Source organism: Mus caroli, chromosome 10 (assembly GCF_900094665.2).
Source record: "Mus caroli chromosome 10, CAROLI_EIJ_v1.1, whole genome shotgun sequence".
Taxonomy (NCBI): Eukaryota; Metazoa; Chordata; class Mammalia; order Rodentia; family Muridae; genus Mus; species Mus caroli.
In genome coordinates this window covers 115461597-115482298 of record NC_034579.1, presented here as the reverse complement: position 1 = coordinate 115482298, position 20702 = coordinate 115461597, and the positions used below count along the sequence as shown (strand labels likewise).

General features: G+C 45.1%; 1 protein-coding gene across 1 annotated transcript in view; it reads right to left on the bottom strand.

Annotated features, from left to right (window-relative positions):
- Window positions 1–20702, bottom strand: part of Ppm1h (protein phosphatase, Mg2+/Mn2+ dependent 1H) — a 259006-nt gene that overhangs the window by 5242 nt on the left and 233062 nt on the right. Inside the window, exon 9 of the mRNA XM_021174330.2 lies at window positions 15676–15827. Coding sequence (XP_021029989.1) covers window positions 15676–15827 — 152 coding nt within the window. The remainder of the gene's footprint in view (window positions 1–15675; window positions 15828–20702) is intronic.

Below are 20702 nucleotides of genomic sequence, written 5' to 3'. Positions count from 1 at the left end.
AAAATGTCCCATAGCTGGATCTCATGGGGACACTTCCCCAGCTAAAGCTCCTTTCTCAGTGATAACTCTAGCCTGTGTCAAGTTGACACATAAAACCAGCCAGTACAGGGTCCTTATGAAACTTACATCCTAAGGATCCCATCTCAGCGAGGTTTTACTTTTTAAATATAGTTGTCACTTACTGCACGACAAATTCCTTGATAATTGACTATCTGTCCATTTTTCCTTAGGTTTTGATTACAAACTAGCCTTTAACAACCACACCTCTCTCCAGCCCTTCTCTTGGGCTTTGAGCTTAAACAGTCTCTAACCCAGGCTGAACTAGAACTGGAAGATGCCCTTAAACTTCTGATGCTCTTGCCTCTACCTCCAGAGTCCTAGGATCCTGTGTGTCACCATGCCCAGTTTGATGTGGTCTTGGAGATAGAAGGCTGGGCTCTGTGTATGCTGGATCCAGACGCTAACTGAGCTACATCCCAGGTTCTGAGTTTCCCGATACAGAACACCACTCTTGTTCCTCCTTTTCATTTAAATCCCCAGGCCTCTTACCAGGAGGCCGATGACCTTCCCCTTCCTCCTATCTATCCTCTGACAGCCCAGTCCCAAGGCAGCTTTTCCATACTCATTCTGCTCAGCTTACCCTGCTGGCTGTGTTCTCTAACTTTGGAGTCTCCTCTTGAACATCCTTCTCTTTTTCTGGATCCAGGCATGCCACATCCCTGTTCACCGGTGTCTCAGTTTCCACAGCCCATGGCGCCTGTTCTCTCTGACGCTCCCTAGTTTTCTTTGTAGGCCCCACTCATGACTTAGGAAGAACTCAGCAAGTGTTAGGCTGTTCTCCCTTCCAGTGCGTCACCTTCTGACCAACCATCCCTAAATGATGAAATTCTGATCCCTGAAACAGGAAACCACAGCCCTCAATGCTGCCTTCTCATCTTGGTGATACTCAGTTACAAAGCAGATAGGACTTCTAAGTCTCATCGTAAGTATATTATGCCTTTAATGGTACGTGGCTAATTAAAAGAAAATCCCACCTTAGTCATTAGAGCTTCAATTATTATAAAATGGAGTGTTTAAGCCTTTACTCTCACAGACAGACAGACATACACACACAGACACACACGTATACACAGACAGACAGACACACACACATAAACACACACATACATATTCTGTGCTTTGTACCTGTTTTCTTCCTTTTCCTCATGTGGAGAACCTGCTAGAACATTTCACCCCACCCTTGCCCCACACATACATGTGACTTGGGAGACACTGTTATCTTTGTTCACTGGGCAATTATACTCAATTTTCAATATACAGTCGACTATTTCTGCTGTATTCCTAAAAGCTAAAATGACTTTAAATAACCTTCCCTCACCATCTGCATAACAGTGTAATATTTTAGCTTGCTTTGGGTTTAAGCCTCTACTAGTCACTATTCTCATGTATTATTTGGGTGTGTTAGTGAACCAACATGTGTGCAAACTTCCTTGCTTCTCTCAGTCCACTCCTCGATCTGGATTTTGTTTCCTGCTAGACAAGTACATCAAGGTAAGTCCTTTCGCAGTCACCTTATATCATCGTTGGACAATGAAAACCTCAATTTAACTTAGAGTAAGAATTTTACAAGGTGCAGTACTGGAGACTGTTATTTTGTTGTGTTTTTAGATTAAATTTTTTTAAACTGTATGTATACTGTGTGTGTGGTACATGCTTGAGTGCACACACATACACATGTGCACGCTTGCATGCATGCACACACATGTGCAAGAGTGCCGGAAAAGGGTGTTAAACTCTTTGCAGCTGGAGATAACATGTTTATAGGTCACCTGACATGGTTCTATGAACCAAGCCTGGTCCTCTGCATAGCACTTTTATTTATGAGTAAGTATTAATCTATCTATTTAGATGTATACGTGTATGCTGTCATAGGCACACGGAGGCCAGGGAACAACTTCAAGGAGTCTGTTTCATCCTTCTGCCACGTGGGTTCCAGGGATCTAACTCAGTAGTTCAGGCTTGAGCCATTTCCAGCCCTGAGGTTTTTATACAGTTCCTTACCATCCTACCTTGCGGATGTAACTTGCATCTGTCCCTGTGCGATGCCCTTTCTCTGATTGCTCCCTTAGACAACTGCTGCACAATCCATTCGGTGAACTGCTTCATTATATCGAGTTCTCTGTCTCAGATGTCTCTGGTTCTTCTCCGGATCTGCCTCATGATTCTATACCCATATGTTTATCTCAGTCCGAACTGTCCTATTACATCCAGGTTTCCCCTGGGGTGGAGAGGATAAGAGGGGGCTCCGCCATATCTTCCTGCCTTTTCTCCACATGTGTTTTAAGGTAAGATAACAACTGGAAGCAGTTGTTGACCATATGCCACGAGGTATCTAGATTTAAAACAATCCTCAGTATGGGTGTATGTGGTGGGGTGGGTTGCTACGGAGTCTTTACAGTGCTGCCCATATTTTATGCTAGGATCCCTGTCATGGTAGTATGAAGGTTAACGTCACATCTGTCCCGTGCGCTAGGAATAACAAGCCCTTTCCTCCTTAATGCAGAGCTTCGATTTTATGAAGGATTCGCCCTCAGTCCCTAGTACTGCCCGGAAAGAACAACCTCTAACCTGAGGGAGAAACTTGGGGACCATCCCAGGACTTCTGGTCCTACATTGTTCTGAGGATCTGAGATCCGGCACATGCCTCCTCTGCTCAGCACCCACGGTGCTGTGATATCACTGTGATATCTGATCCTCCCATCAGACAGCCCTCTGTAGCACGCTGCATTTCGCAAGTGAGATTTGAACTGGAGCGCTCTGGACAGCTTCCTGGCATGCTGCCTCCTTATGGGATGGCAAACCCTAGTTGGAGTGAACGCCAGCGGAGTGGCCCTTGTCAGGAAGCGAACTCTGCTGTCACAGAAGTTTGGTTCCAGCCCCTGCAAGTGGGCCAAGCTGGTGGACACCTCAATATCCCCCACATTCAAAATTCAGTTCACTCCAAGTGTGGAACCGGTGTCAAGGCTGCTTTTCATGGAGACTGGCATACAAAGCAATCCCCCCCTCCAGAGGAAGAGCTTCTCCTTGCTCTCGGTTTGTTTTTTTTTGTTTTTTGTTTTTGTTTTTTTCCTAAGGTCTCCTTTATCAGAGTTGCCAGCAATTTCTTGTGGCCATGAAACAGGAAGGCGCTAAGATACTGAGCCTGAACTCGAGGACATCTCCATACCACAGACTGAAGAGCATGGCCCAAACATGAAACAAATACAAAGCACACAGCCCCATAGCAAAGGACAGGGTGTAGCTAAAGACCAGACGGAGGTGGATTGTGGACTCCTAGGACATGGAGCGGGTTGAGGTAGCTGACAGTTCTGGAAGCTGGATGTGGAATCGCTGTAATGCCTTCCTCACAAATGCCTGCCCAGGCAGCATTAGAAAACTATGCTCTTTGGAAGTGCTCATTCTCTCCAAAGCAAGCGACTTCCCGGGAGACGAGGTGAATTTTAAGACTATTCTCCTTCCCTGCCTGAAGCTCTCAATATTGATTGGCAAAGTTCTGCGGGAAGAAATGACTGCCAAGGAAAAATGGGGCTTTTGAAAATTCAGAGGGCTCCACTCTGAAGCGGGAGAGGGAGAGGGGCGGATCATCGGAGGAAGGTCAGCAGGGGTGGCAGAGAAAACAGAAAAGGAGAGGGGGCTGAAGCTATCGGAAGGTGAAGCTCTTTCTAAACCACTGAGGTAGGGCCGTACACCACAACGGTCTCTGCTGTGTGGTGGTGGCTCTTGCTTCTGTCACCTCTGCAGTGATTCAAATGAGGGGTTCAATGGCTATGGACCCCCCCCCCCAGAGACTTCATCTCTGCTTTCACACCAACTAGATGGATGGTTCTGAAAAAATCATTTAGCTTATAGGACCCCTCTTTTCCTTGCCTGAGAGCCTTGTGTACTAACACTGTAAATCTCCAGGTTTCTCCAGAGACTAAGATCGTCTTTTACAAACATCCAATATGGCAGCCCGCACATGGCCGGAGATCAAGAAGTGTTAACAATCACCCCCTTCATCAGACTTCAAATGTCTTCTTCCCACAGGCAAGTCGTTTACCTCTTACAGAGGCGGCTTCCCACGAGACCACCTTGGCATCAGCCTGGGACTGTCAAAAATAAGTCAACCCCAGGCCTCAGCTAACCATCCCCACAGTCATTAAAAGCTACAGCTGGGTGGGAACTTCCACCAGCCCTGTGGATCCTGCAGAAAAGGTCCTCTGAGAGGGAGGGTAGGTGGGGAAGAACTGGGGGATGAATGGGTTCCAAACATTAGCATATAAAAGGCAACCTCAGTCTGCTGGCGGTACCCCTCCGTTGTTACGATGTGACGAGCAGGAGCAACCCCCTCGGCATTCTGAGCAGCTCTCTGAGATTTAAGAGGGAGGAAAAGCGCCCCAGCTTTGGGGCTTCCCAGGAAATCTATGGTGATGAGCCTAGCTCCCGGGCTAGGCTTGGAGGTGGCCTTTGCTGTGCTTAGAAAGTAGTCATTTGTTTTGAGAGGAGGCACATCCATTAGGAGGGGAGGTGGGTCACCCTTCAGACCAAAACTTGAAGCTACTAATGGGTTCTGACACCAGCTTAGGGTACAACGGACCTGCTTAGGCCAAGAAGCCTGAGGCACCAGAGCGAGGCTTCAGGGTGGAGAGGGCACCCCGCCCCGTGGGAAGGGTTAGAATCCCCTGCTCCTGCTATCCATTGCCAGGATTTTTCTACCTCTCAGTACCCTGGCAGTGCCAGGGCTCCCTGGTTTCTTCAGTGGTGAATGTTTATTTTAGTTCAAATCCCAAACAGCAACATTTCAATCCAAGGAGGAATAATAACCCGGCTCCTTCTCCGTCCTCCCTGGCAAGGTCTTTGAAATTCCCTGAGGTGGCCACACATCTAAGTGCTTACACAGCTCTGCTTTGCCAGCCCCAGTAACCAGAGAGAGATGGCTGACTGTGCAGCCGAGGAGGCAGCTGCAGCCAGGATCTCAGGCTGGCGTCCAGATTCCCACGGATCCGAATATGCTAAGCAGCATACAAGGAACTTGAATGCAGATTTGTATCTAGTCTACAAACACCAGATCAAACACTCGGGGATTTGTTCTGAAAACCTGCAAGTGATAAGGAGGGGGTGGGGGAGGGGGGAGGAACACTTCCTTTTTGCGTGTGAGGCATGGTTTCTGGAGAGCATATGGTGCTGCTGAGAAATGACTTCAACCAACTTACAGAAAGATTTCCCCTCCCAGGAGAAAGAAGGAGAAAGGAGAGAGGAGAGAGGAGAGAGGAGAGAGGAGAGAGGAGAGAGAACAAAGAAAGAAAACCTTAAATATTTTGTCTTTTGCCAAAATAAATTAGATATTACCAGGGTAATACAAACTGGCATTAATGGCTCTATTAAGGCTGCAGTGTACTGATAGGTTTGTTTGTTTGTTTGTTTTTACCTTTAACCTTCCCTTTCCAGGCAGAAGGGTAGAAAACCCTTACCATCAAAAAGGTATCTCCCAGTCGTGGGAGAGAGAGTTTGGTACACCGGAACTTTAAGACTCCATCCAACTCTTGACCGGGCTGGGCAGGTAGCTCCATGTGTGAGCACGTGCCAGGTCTTGTTTGTATCTGCAGAGAGTGCACATACTGTCCTTGTGTCATGGCAGAGGCAACAGGGAGCTGTTAGGTGCAAGGTAGAAAAACCAGGGTTTCTACAGATGGGTTTGGGAAATAATGAGGAGAGCAAAGACCCTGAAAAGCTTTGATTCAGTATCTGGAGGTGGGCTCTGGTTTCTCTCGCCTCTACCTGCCCACCTCGCTTTTAGAAGTAGTAACAATCTATTCCCTTCTGACAAAATGTAACTGTCTTCACGGATGGTTCAGACACTGGCTCCCACTTTGTCTATTTCCCTGGTGGGGAGGGAGGCCCACCACTAAACCTCCAGCTTAGAGCTGACGGTCAGTTCCACATGTTTTACCTTAACCACTGAATCACAGTCTTTAAGTTGTAAAAGAGAACCTGGCCAGAGATACAGAGCAAGCCCCGTGACCTCTGATAACCTCCCTCTAGAACGTTAGTGTGATGTGTTCCCTCTGAACAGTTCATCTGGTGACCCCATAGAGCAGTCACTTCCAGCCCCCCCCCTTGCACTCTGACTTTGGCTCCCCTACAAAGCTGCCTTTTAATTTCCTGATTCCTTTGAGGAGACAGTTCAAAAAGAGGGAAAGCTGGGGCTTATCAGATCACAGGGGTGTTTGTACCTACTCACTCCCTGCCTGAGAGGAAGGCATGAGGGTCAGCGGTATGCTGACTGGTCTTTATGCTAAACCCTGTGTCCCTCAGAAGTGGAGGGGGTGCTATTTTACATTCCTCTTTTGGGGGGGGTGTTATCCAGGGAAGACAAGACTGGCAATTTGTTAAGAACGACTGTCATTCGGAAACAAAAGAAAAATAAAAAGAGAAAACCCACACACAACACAAACACACACCTAGCCATCAAGAAACCACAAATCCTTGTGTGTCACTGGTCAACCTAGACCCTGCTCCTTTCTATTGGTTTCCTCTCCAAGTAGCTCTGGGGCAACCTGGCTCATATCTCAGGGGGAGAGAGAAACTGTCAATCGCAGACACATGCTCTTTTTGTTTGCCTTGCTTCCTCTTTGGTCCCTGAGGTTTCCCATTCTTGGAATGTATCTGAATGTATCTTTTTTTTCCCCCCATTTTGAGTCAAACAATAGGCCAGCCCCATTTAGTCAGCCCCCCCCCCCAAGCTTGGGGCACAGCCACTGGTCACATCTCCAAAGACATGATCCCATAGGCAAACCCAGGGGTTCTACCCTGACAGAGAAAGAGACGTAAAGGTCAACAGAGCCTCTGGAATTACAGCCTTTTCCTCATTTCAGAACTCTGACTGGGGCTGAGACCTTTTGGGGCGACTTCCTCTGCCGTTTCCATCTCTCTGCACAGAAGAGCTCCCAGCCATAAGTGAGCCTGAGTGCTCAGTGTCCATGGGCCTCTCAAGGAGACAGGCCAAGGCTCCTGCCAAATTATACAGCTTATGTGCAACAATGCCACACACATGAAAGAGAAGAAAATGCCATCTTACAGAATTCCAGAGCTGGAAACAAATTAAGTCTCCCTGATCGCCCAACTCGGCTTCCATTACGAGGGCACACACAGGGTGGAGGAACAACCTGAGTACAGTTACTCAACAACTATATATATATATATATATATATATATATATATATATGAATGGCGCATTACACAGGATCTGTTCCATTACCACAGGCTCCCCCTTCTTACACAGCACATGTGTCATCGTTAATGCTGTGAATTCAGAAGGCTCAGAGGATGACTGGGCTCTCACACCTTGTTTGATGGCATTCCCAGGCTGGTGCAACCAGCTGCACTGCCTGCCGGGCTCCTCCCCCAGGCACACTGACTGCTGGGCTCCTCCCCCATCTCCACTTTGCCACTATGATGACTGTCTCAGGCTGATTTAATTTTTCAGGTTTTAAACATACATTGTAGCCTGCGGGGTGGCACACGCCTTTAATCCCAGCACTTGGGAGGCAGAGGCAGGTGGATCTCTGAGTTCGAAGCTAGCCTGGTCTACAAAGTGAGTGCCATGACAGCCAGGGCTATACAGAGAAACTCTGTCTCGAAAAACAAACAAACAAACAAACAAAGAAACAAACAATCCATTGTAGCAGGCTACATTCTCCCTGGAAATTTCTAGAAGCCTCTGTAACCCCATCTGGACCTGAGACTGTAAGAGGAACAGAGCAGAGGCTGATGTATCTCACAGATTCTTTTCCAGCCTCTGGCAGGCCTTGGCTCACACAATAAACACCTCAGAGGATTTGCCAGGTGAATGACTCCAAATGACTCCAAATGGTAACCGCTTCATAAAGTGGAACCCCCTCCCCCCACTTGACCCACTCGTCCCCTACATTCTGTTATAAAAACCAACTAGAATCTTTCTTATCTATAGCCCAAAACTCTCTCTCTCTTATTTGTTTTTTCTTACTTATTTGATAGCCCAGGCTGGCCTCACACTTGGTGCTCACCTTCCTGACTACACACTTAGGAGTTAGGATAACAGGTGTATACCATCACACCCGGATTATGGGGTGCTTAGGATTGAACCCAGGGCTTTATGCATGCTAGGCAGCACTCAAACTAGCCACACACACCCCTCCAGCTTGGACAGCCTCTCTCTTCTTGAAAACTTTGTCTCCTTCACATCCTCCTCGACTACCCCTGCCCTGGCCATTCTCTTTGAGAGGCAAACTAAAACCAAACCAAACCAGACTAGACCAGGCCAGACCAAACCAAGCCAGACTAGACCAGGCCAGACCAAACCAAGCCAGACTAGACCAGGCCAGACCAAACCAAGCCAGANACCAAGCCAGACTAGACCAGGCCAGACCAAACCAAGCCAGACTAGACCAGGCCAGACCAAACCAAGCCAGACTAGACCAGGCCAGACCAAACCAAACCAGACTAGACCAGGCCAGACCAAACCAAGCCAGACCATTTTTAATTGCTGTCCCTGGAAGTTCTCCTGAACCTTAGGCGACCACTCTGACTGGCCACACACACACACACACTCTGTAGGTTTTAACTTCATGGTGGGTGAGCACATGCCACGGAGAGAGACGGGCTGGTAAATAAACCCAGAGGCAGGAGAAATGTAAAAGGCATGAAGTGCGTTGTAACTCCTAACGGGCATCTGGCTTTCTAAAAGTCACCAGAGCGCAAACGGGCATGCTAACAGGGAGGGGAGGGTGCAGAAGTGGATGGGAGCTAAAGATGGAGAAGAGCAGCGGGAGGAATTGATGACAACAGTGCCATCAAAACCTACGCACCTGAGCACACTCAGTCCAAGGAATTCTAGAAGGGAAGAGAGAACTTAGCTTTACAGTTTTCCTGAAAGCATTTTTTTTTCTGTTATGAAGCACATAATGTTGTACCATAATACACTTTTCTGCCTACACACAAACACCCACACGTTCCTGTAGGTGAATCTGTGTATATGTTCATATACATACGAAAGCCAGGTGCTAACCTCAGGGGACTATGGTGTCTTTCTTCAGGCGCTATCCACCTTGGTTTTAGAGACAGAACTTCTCATGTATGGGCTGGATGCACTACAATTAGGCTATGCTGGCTGGCCAGTAAGCTCCGAAGATCTGCCTGCCTCTGACTCCTCACTGGGTACTGGGAATTGAACCTGGGGCTTTGTATGTGGCAGGCAAACATTCTATTAACTAGTTATGCCCCCCCCCAGAGTTATATACCACCATACTTGTTTTGTTTTTATTTTTATAAAGGGGGTTTGGTCCTCACGGTTTTCACGGAAACCACTCTACTAACGGAACCATCTCCCTAGCCCCAGTACATACTTCTTTTGGGGCTGCAATATACAAAGCGCTTTGCCTTGTATCTAATGTGAGGCCAGCACGATTGGATCTCCACTTTCACATATAAGGGACAGAGTATAGGGGAATATATTTCCATAGGTCATAGGGACATAAGGAAAAGCTAGAACTTGAACTCCGTAAGTGTAGGGACGAAGGAATGCATTTAATATTTGTAGCTTTAAAGTAACACAGGCTATGTGCCATCTACTCAAAGGAACAGAACATGACAGTCAATATCTTAGGAGCCCCGTGGGTTCTTTCTCAATGATATATTTCTTGTACTTTTTGCCAATTCTCCTCTCAAGGTCTTCACAGTCCTGAATTTTTGGCAGTTCCTTTGCCTTTTTCCATGTCTGAGTTTTAACACCTATATAAACAGTTTTTATTTTATGTAAGCAGAATTAGATCCTTACCATATACGTCTTATTAAACAGCATCAAGTTTTTGAGATCTCTTCCTGTTAATGAGCAGCAGCTTGGGTTTGTTCCTGTTGGGGGCTACACACTGGCTTTTGTTTTTATGTCGCCAAGGATGACCTTGAACATCTATTCCTCCTGTATCTATGCCCCAGTGCTGAGCTCACAGGCTTGTACCAACACCCCATGCTCCTCTGGAGAATGAAGTCAGGGTTTCGTGCATGCCGGGCAACTTGCTACATCCCCAGCTTGTGTGCTGTGTTGCTCTGTGAGAGTCCTTTGTACAGAATGGATAAAACTCCCTCTTCAGCTAGACACAGGGCAAACATCTTCTTCCTTTGGCATTAGCATTTGGCTAGTTTTGACTTTGGAAGAACCAAAATTTATGACTGTTAATGTAATAATGTTGACCTTAAAAAAGGACTCTTTTTTAAATTTATGTGTACAAGTGTGTATATGTCCTATGTATGCACCTGCCCTCAGAGGGCAGAAGACTTTGGAGGGCAAAAAAGGAACACTGGACTTCCCTGGAGCTGAGCTGTAGGTGACTATGGATCACCAATGCAGGTGCTGGGAACTGAACTTGGGTCTTCTGGAAGGGCAGCAGATGCTTCTATGTGCTGAGCCGCCATCTCTCCAGCCCCTTATCTGTCATATGTATGTATATATAGTATATGAGTATACCATATAATATTCCATAGCTGTCTTCAGACACACCAGAAGAGGGCATGGGATTCACCCATGGTGGTTGTGAGCCACCATGTGGCTGTTGGGTATCAAACTCAGGACCTCTGGGAGAGCAGGGAATGCTCTTAATCACTGAGCCATCTCTCCAGCTCCCCCTTATCTATCTTAAAAGGAAAAAAGAAAGAAAGAAAGAAAAACAAAACAAAAAAATTAAAACACAATAAAAACCCATTTGTGCTTTTTAAGAAATTCTTCCCAACTTCAAGGTCTTAGGATAATCTCTTATGTTGTCTTCTAAAAAATTTATTTATTTATTTTTGTATTTTAGCATTAAGTCTTTCTTTACCTGGGAATTTACTCCTGTCTTATTTTTTGAGGTAAGAGGCGATTTTTATTTTCCATATTGCTTTAATTTGGCTTAGCTTTGTCTTACTCTGTACAGCCTAAATAGATGTTAAAATATGTCTGCAATTTTGTTTCCCTATGTTTGCCTTCGAATTGGCTTGTCAAGTTCCATTTCGAAAACCCTACTGGGCTGGAGAGATGGCTCAGTGGTTTAAGAGGACCTGCTGCTCTTACAGAGAATGGAGCTTGGTTGCCAGCACCCCCAGGGCAGCCCACCTGCTGTAATCCCACTCCTGGGGGATCTGGTGACCTTTGCTGTTCTCTGTGGGCACCACATACACACAGTGCACAAAAATACATGCCGGTAAACACTCTTACACACATCAAAATAAAAATTAAAAAGTCTATTGATCTTTTTATTATAATGTGCTGTATAAACTCAATATAGCTTGAAATGATATTTTTATGTTGTTCTAATGTTGATTATTGAATCTTATATTTTAGTTGCTACTGCATCTGAGTCATTGCTACTCTGAATTACTATTATTTATTTGAATCCCATTTGTATTAATGCTTCAGAAACTCTATTGACTTTGTTAATTTTTAATTGCCTTTTAAAATTGATTTTTATTATGATAAGTGTACATAAAATAAGGTTGACTGTCTCTACCACTTTGAAGTTTATATCCAAAGTGCTTTTCGGTGGCAATAAGCACATTCCCATCCTGATGCAGCCATCACCACTGTCAATCTCTTGTGCTTCTTCCTCTTTCTAAGCACAGCTAATCAAACAGCACCTACCCCTGTCTCCCCTTCCAGCCCTCAGCAACTGTGACAACCACTTTATGCCTGATTCTAAAACCTGTAGTAAGAGAAATTCCACCTGTAAGAGAAACCACACAAGACGGGCGTGGTGGCGCACGCCTTTAATCCCAGCACTCGGGAGGCAGAGGCAGGTGGATTTCTGAGTTCGAGGCCAGCCTGGTCTACAAAGTGAGTTCCAGGACAACCAGAGCTATACAGAGAAACCCTGTCTTGAAAAACCAAAACCAAAAAAAAAAAAAAAAAAGAGAGAGAGAGAGATAAAGAAACCACACAGCAGCTGTGCATCCATGACTGCCCTACTTCCAGTCTTTGAGTCAGAAGTGCAGTTTCCAACTGTGTTTCTCTAATGTGTTGGTTGTTTCAAAGTATCAAATTCTGGCTTTATAATGTATCCTTTTCTAATAGTTCTTTCAAAGTATCAAATTTTGGCTTTATAATGTATCCTTTTGGTATACTTGCTGTCTTTTTTGGCCTTCTTTTTCCTTCCATGACTTCCCTTGGATTTATTCTGCTGCCTTCACTTCTAGCACTGGATACCGTTACTGAAGTACCAGGGCCTTGGAACTGGAAGCCTGCTGCAGCACTCAGGAGGAGCATGTACAGACGGACAACCTCACGGCTGTGGTTCTGTAGAGAGAGCCTGTGAGCTACTGTAGGCTGAAAACACCAAGATGGGTCTTTTTCTGAGCTTACAGGGTTCTTTCAGATTTGGGGTTTTTTGTTTTGTTTTGTTTTTTCCTGTGGTCAAAATGACAGAAGGCTATGGTTGGGGATCCCTAGAACACAGGGAAGCTCTAGATAGAGTTATCTTAGAGCATGGAGGAAGGTAGTTACTTCCGGTATATCAGAGGTGAGTGGAGCCTTGATCTATGCTTAGCACATAAACCAGAAAAAAAGAATGTCAAAAATCCAGCCTTTACACTTTCCATATGTTGCACTCTTTCAAATCCAGGCCATTTCTAGGTCTCAGTATAATTTTTCTCCTTGATTTATAAGCTGTTCAGACACTCGGCAGTATTTCATGTGGGTCTCTTCCCACTATCAGCTGAAGCAATACACTATTATTTTAGTTGCCCTAGCTAGTTACATTGATTTAAAGCTTACATGTTAAATGCTTTAAAATTTTTTACTTATTTTATATATGTGAGTACACTGTCACTGTCTTCAGACACACCAGAAGAGGGCATCGGATCCCATTACAGATGGTTGTGAGCCGCCATATAGTTGCTGGGAATTGAACTCAGGACCTTTGAAAGAGTAGTCAGTGCTCTTAACTGCTGAACCATCCCTCTAGCCCTGTTAAATACTTTTAGCATGTTCTTAAATAGACAAAAAGCACAGCCTATTTAAGCCGATTACTATCCTTTGCCAGCTAATAATATTGTTGCTGTTGATTTTGTTTGTTTGGGGGATGGAATCACTATGTACCTCGGGCTGTCTGTGAACTTGTGATTTTTTTCTGTCTCTGATGTCCAATTAGACTGGAGGTGGGTATCACCATATCTGGCCAATATGACATTTTAATCCAGTAAATGAGTTCTAACAACCTTAACCCTATAGTCTTTCCTATGGAGGATGTGTTTATGCCCACCCGCATACTTATTTATATGTCAGCTTACTAACCCACTCGCTTTCTTGGGTCTTTCAGCTGGGGTCTTTTCTATGATTAGCATATCCTTCAGATTTTTCTTCAGAGATTGGTCAGCAATAAAATTTCTCAGGTTTTTTTTTTTTATCTTTGAAATTTCTTTAATAAATTTCCTTTCGTGATAGTTTTCCTGCACAGGGAAAAAAGTCTTCTATGTCAGTGGTTCTCAACCTTCCTAACACTGCCACCCTTTACATAGTTCCTCATGTTGTGGTGAGCCTCAATCATAAGTTATTTTGTTGCTACTTCATAACTGTAATTTTGCTACTGTTATGAATTGTAATATGAGTAGACATCAGAGGGGGCTGCATCTAAGGTTCTTCAGTTTCTTAAGAAGTGATTATTTAGGACTGGAGAGATGGCTCAGCAGTTAAAAGCACTTGTTGCTCTTCCAGAGGACCTGGGTTCAATTTCCAGCACCCACATGTGTTGTGATAAGTATTTGATATTAATTGGGCATTTCTATCCCACCATAGATCATTTAGTTCCCAGATAAAAGATGCAGAATTTTTATATTTATAATAAACCTTAACAGCACAAGAGCTGGGCGGACATCCACCCTCTAAGCTGTTTTGTCTGCTTCCGTGTCAATAGCTCTGAGATATGACTTGTCAAGTTCTGCCTGGGCTGCTCTTACTCTGACTGGCCAACCCTCATAGCCAGCTCTCCCGATGCCTTGTCCTATGGGATCTTCTCCTTTCTCCGCCTTCTCTCAGGAGAACTGGCCATGCGAGCTGGCCAATCAGAGTTAAGAGCAGCCAAGGCAGAATGTGGAAAGTGATATCTCGGGGTTATTGACAGGGAAGCCGACAAAATAGCTTAGAGCATTGATGTCTGTCCAGCTCTGGTGCTGTCTAAAGCTTATTACAAATATAACACTTTTGTGTCTTTTATTTGGGGACTGAGTGATCCAAGCTGGAGGAGAGCCCACCCCCCTGCCCATTAATGTTTTCCATAACCCACACATCGGGTCACAGTCATTTGTATCTCTAGTTGCAGGAGATCCGATGCCCCCTTCTAGCCTACGCATGAAGTGCATATACCTGGTGAGTAAAACATAAAAGTAAGTACTTTTTCACAAATTAAAAAATGATTATTTATATTTTCCTTTAACCCTGAGCCATCTTTACCCCTGAGCCCCATTTATATTAAGCTCTTCTCCTTGATCATATTTTCTTTTCTTCCCTGTTTTTGTTTGTTTGTTTAAGATTTTGATTTATTTTTTGCAGACAGGGTTTCTCTGTGTAGCCCTGGCTGCCCTGGAACTTGCTGTGTAGACCAGCCTGGCCTCGAACTCAGAGAACCACCTACCTCTGCCTCTCAAATGCTGGCATTAAAGTCACATACTACCATTCCTGGCTCAGTCTTGACCATGTTTTCAAAGCTCTTAAAATGTTCTGATGCTAAGATACTTATTTATATTTTTTGCTAACAAATCCAGCACGGGCATGTTTGTCGGGCCGGTTCTACTGGGCTGCTCTGCTGGCTTCACTCTGCTGGCTTCTGCCCACAACACATCATTTCTCGGTGTAGTAGCTGAAACTTTTCTGCCAGAGCTGCTTTCTTCTAGGGCTTCCAGTTTCCCAGGGGGCTCTGAGGGCTATCTACCCTGGTGTCATACTACAAAGGGAAACTCTACTGCAAACTTCTTCTCCTGTCTTTGAACTACGCAAAAGGAATGATTTCCTAATGGCTGATCAATATGTGAGAGGACCTGTCAGCAGGACTAACCTGAAGTGGGAACAATGAGAACGGAGGAAGCCGTGGTGGTTCACACCGAAATCCCAGCACTGCTGGGGCAGGGGCTGGGTGCTCATTCCAAGTTTGAGGATACCCTGATCTAGCTAGTGAGATCTAGGCCAGCAAGCACTGCATACTGGGACCTGTCTCAATCCCTCCCCCTACTCCCAAGAGTTACTGTGTTGCTTTTGTTTTTATTAAAATAGGGTTTCATGTAGCCTAAGCTGACTTCAGACTCCTTAGCTGAGGATGACCTTGAACTTCTGATATTTTTGCTTCCACATCCCAAGTGCTGTGATTATAGGCAAGACACACCAAACCCAGTTGATGAAGTGCTAGAGATGGCACCCAGGGCCTTGTGCATGATGGGTAAGCACTCTAGCTCAGCCCCTGTTGGTAACTTTTAAATAAATCAAGTTCTTTGCCATCTGTATCTTGGTTTACCTTAAGGAGGATTTTCACGTGGTCACAAACGTATAAGACACGGAGTCCCTTCCGTGGTTTGGTTTGCCGAGCTATTCCTACAGCCTCTGTTGTAAGTCATGAGTCCCCAGGACACTATAAAGGCACAAACCTGTGAGGGTCGTCTGGATCACAGTTAGGAAGAAACTGAGTGATTGCTTCCGCTACTTCTTCGTTTGATAAGACATCCCAGAGTCCATCAGTAGCCAGGATCAGCACGTCATCTGCTCCGTGCTCATATCTGGAGAGATCGTAGACTCTGACCTGAAAAGAGCAGGGGGGAACTGCAATGTGAGTCACAGAGGAGGATGCTGTTTTCTGTCTCCAACCAAGCAGCTTCTGATTCCTAGCCTCTCCCTGTCTGGCCTAGTACTTTTCAAGGATGCACTTGAGGTATGTGATTTCACAGCCAGCTTTGTGGAATGGACAGCCTCTTCCCAAGGCTTGCTTACAGACACTTAGACCCAAGTCACAACTGTGAATGACCCCGGGAAGGGCTGAATAATTAACAAGAAAGAGCAGAGTTGAGAAGCTAACTGTTGAGATACAGCTGAAGGGATGGCATACATGTGGACATCGTGTGAGTCAGGATGAGCAATGGGCTGGCCTGCTCATCTTTCTCTGTGTATATTAAGAGTGTATCCTTTTCCAAGTACTATAAACAGAAAGAAAAAATAGATTCTTCCATTTAAGTCTATAGGGGAGACGAAGTCCATTTGGGATTTTAAGAAATGGCTCCATATGTGTTTGTCAAGGACTAAGAAGACATACTTATTTAATGCACTCAATTTGAAATCCTTCTTGCCTGTTTCTTCTAAGGCCAAAGAGTCCAGAAACACCCCTCCCTCCCCCAGGTAAGGGTGAGGGTTTGGTGAATCCCAAGCTGGGCACAAGGTCAAGTTGCACTTTTAAAGCATGCCATCAGACGGGTTTCACACCATCTTTCATATCTAACATTGTCTAATAAACTACTTATGAAGGACAGAACATCCCTGGAAAACTAGAAAGAATGAAGAGATCATAACCCTACGCTTACCCTACTCGGACAAGGCTGATGGGGGCAGGGAGGAGCAAAGGGGAGCTTGGAGGTTTCATCTCTATTCCTTCCTGATGCTCTAGAGTCAGCCTAACTCACGGGCTGAGGACAAACATCAGCTTCCCCTCTCTCAATTCCTCTGCCCTACATGGCTGGAGAAAGCATGTGGTAGGCTCAGGGAGAGAAGAAGAGAATGTGGCATATATTGCTGCTCTGGTGTCCCTTCACACTGGTGACACTAGTGGCATCTGGCCATCTTAGGCACAGACAATGGGCTTCTCAGAGGTCTACCAGATGGCTCAAATTCAGTCTTTGTTCCAGAACAAACAGTTTGTCTAGGCCAGTGACATCCTTTAAGGGACTGGTCCTGTGGGTTAGCAGCCAGCTTGGTGGAATGCTTCACCGTGATAAATGAACACAATTAAAAAGCAGTCACAGGGGCCAGGCCTTTACAGTCCAGAAGACAGTAATAATTAGCTAATAGCCCAGCACATGAAGCCCCTCCAGGGTAAGAACATACAGAGGCATATTCTACCTGCTTTTATATATATATATATATATATATATATATATATATATATATATATATACACACACATATACATACATATATATATACACATATACATACATATATATATACATATACATACATATATACATACATACATACACACATATATATATATATAATTTTTTTTCCCTTGAAAGGTATCCTTGCTTGGTACTAAGCTGACATTCTGGAGAAGGCATTAAGCCTTCCAAGCCAGCGGAAGTGGGGTCAGTGAAGCTAAAAAGGTAGAACCTGAGATTTCAGATAGCCCTCCTTGATCGGTTCAAGTGTTATATTCCTTCGACAGGAGACAACCAATCCCCCTTCTCTTTGTTTTCTGTGGTTGCTGGGTATGTCAGAGCATATGGAGCTACAACATTCATATACAGAGTCCCTATAAGAATTGATATATGGAGCATATCATTCCTCAAATGTTTGCGTGTGGACCAGTCAGCCAGAGAACTTGAGCGCTCACAGATGCTTCTTAAGTTCTGGGGTAGGACAGGAGAGCTGCAGGAGAGGGGGAAGACAGAGGTGCAAATACCTGGACCATATATTGAGGAGCAAGGCTACAGGAGTCCTACTGAGCCTGGAAATCAAAGGCTCTCTGGACTCTGTGATGCCAGACACAATTCGTTTCCTAAGACTGTGCAAAGGACCATAAATGTCACTCCTGGGCTCCCAACTCTAAGTCCTACCTCACCATGTTAATTTCATGATGTGTTAAATGAGAGCTGGAGAGCTTCCAACTGGCAGATCTATAATAAGCTACTGTGATCATCTTAGCTCCACGGAACAGGAAATAGTAAGTAACGGGATGTGGGGGAGTGTCGGGTGGTTCAATTTTACATCTGTAGTTAAGAGGCGTTTCCATCTGCCTTTTGGCCCTTCTTAAAACAGATGTTTCCAGGATTGAAGACAATACCCAATCTTGGGTTCTGCCATGTGAACAGGGTACCCAAATGGCTTCCAAATGCTTTTTACTGATCCAAGAAGTGGTAAGTTGATTCCTTCAGTCTGAAGTCAGCCTACCCAGTAGTAGGGAATCCGGCCAATGGAACCATGTGGGTTCACACCAACACAGTTGGAAATGCCGCTCCTCAAGTCAGTCAATAACTGGACTCTTCAGTTCTACTTGCTTTCCCACTCACAGCTCACTAATGTGGTTCCAACAGCCAACACGAACGTCCCTTTCAATACCATTTTCCACATAATCTTTATGTAAAGAATCCAAAGCCAGTAGCAACCCCATTCCTGGGGAGTTCCTCAATTAACAGCCTTTTAGGTTCTTACTGCTATCCTTTGTTTCCTGCCCTTCAGCCAATTTCCAAAGGACTCTGCCAACTTTCCACTTACAGCTCCAGTCTTGTACATTAACCTATGACGCAGAATGCTCGGGGAAAAACGCTTTCGGGAAAATTGGACTGGTGTGCAAGCCGTCCACCCCAGCATCCATCCTCACTGGTAACCAGGGCTTCAGTGGACTCCAGGGTTTGGTGCAGACCTCACATTCCCTCCCTGAAGCGGCTGCTGGCCTTCTTCCATCAGAAACCATCCCCTCCCAGGGTTCCTTTGTTCACTTCCTGCAATAGCTTTTGATGTTCCTGGAAGCCTCACGTGAATCTAGCAGGTTCCGAGGTACACTAGGACTAAGACATCTATCTGGAGGAATGTTGCTGCAGGAGCCTGGCACACTACCACACCACGCACACCAGCCAACACGCCTGAAACACCACAACTCAGGTTAGAGTTGCCGCTATGCTACGCATGCCCATGCGCTGCGTGCTATGAACTCAGGGTTTGTGTTAGCCGTCCATACAATGTCTTCTGAAACATAATGGCTTAATCACAGAAAACGAAACTTTTGATGTTTTTGTTCCTCATCATGCAAATGTTAAACTACTGCATCTATGGGTTATATCATATTTAACTACAGTTATATCATATTTAACTCTAAGAATCGATATGTGAGTTACTTACTTCATAAAAACCACTGCACAAATGTCAGTTTGGATGGAAGGAAGTGTTTCTAACAATTTCTGAAGTTGCCCTAAGCCTGTGTCTGCCATTTTCCAAAACCATGTATTTATGTGAAGTGTTTTCAAGATTCTGAGGTCAAAATATTGATCGGCTCTGGAAAATGCTGAAGATGCCATGTGCCCAGTAGTCTTAGAAGCTCCTCCCTCCCTCCCTCCCTCCCTCCCTCTCCCTCCCTCCCTCTCCTTTTCTTTCTCTCTCTCTCTGTATGTGCTTGTGTATGTGTACGTGTGTGTGCATGTACGTGTGTGTGTGTGTACATATGTGTGTGTATGTATGTGTGTGTGTGCACGTGCCTGTGTGTGTGTATGTATATGTGAATGTGTGTTTGTGTGTGTGTGCATGTACCTGTGTGTATGTGTATTCACATGCCACATGGATGCAGGTACATGCGTGCCATGATGTGCACATGTAGGTCAGAGGGCAGCTCAGATGTCAGTCCTCGAGTTCTACTTTGAGACTGTTTTATGCCATCAAAAACAAAACCAAACAAAACACCTATGGGACACCCATGGGACATTTTTTCTTTTGAACCCAGGAAACCCAGTCTCTGTGAGGCCTAACTTCTATAATTCTGAGAGCTCTGACTCTTACTGAGAGAAATAATAGTAAACTAATTAAAACTATAAACTTAAACACTCAAATAAATGTTTATTAAGAATGACAGGACAGCCAGGGGGACACAGAGGAACCCTGTCTTGAAGTCTTGAAATATCACAAAAGAAGGAGGAGGAAGAGGAGAAAAGAAAGAGAGAAAACAAAGGAAGGAAGGAAGGAAGGAAGGAAGGAAGGAAGGAAGGAAGGAAGGAAAGAATCCAATAGATTGTTGGAAGTGTGCATCCTCTGCTTCCCTTTGAGAATTGTACAAATACAAAACCGTGTCCAGATTGCAAACTTGCGTTTACGTTCTATCTAGGGTAGGCCACATTTCCCCATAACAAGCAGAGCTCACACACCCTGCTCTCACCCAGAGTCCCTTATCCTTTAGTTTAATCGGCTTCTTTGCAAGTCTGCTTTTACATAGCAGGTTACATTTCCTTTCTTAATCCATCAAACGGCTAATGCATCAACTTGCATTCATTTTTCTTTCATAGATAGGTGGTCAATCCTATCAAGACTTCACGGCAGGTAAGGGGCTTTACAGGAAAATCATGGTAAGGTGAATCTTACGATGGTCCACCATGATTCCTTCTCTTTGTCAAAACATCTTCACAGCAAATCAAGTGTCTGCCTCCAAGCACACTGGTCTCAGCAATTCCTCCGCCATCAGAATGCTGCGGTGCCATGGGTCTGGAACTTCAGAGGCCAGCACTTCTGAAGCTGTGAGGTGCTGCCTAACACCCTTAAACCACTTCCTCTTGGGGAAGTTTCTCTAGGAACCTGGCTGCCTTGCTTTGAGGATCTAAGACCATTTGGATAAACCAGGTGCTGCTGCAGGGACTCAGCTCTCAGCCGAGAGCCCACACTAACTGGCAGCTGCTGAGCGGTCACCTGAGACTTCTGCCCTAGCTTT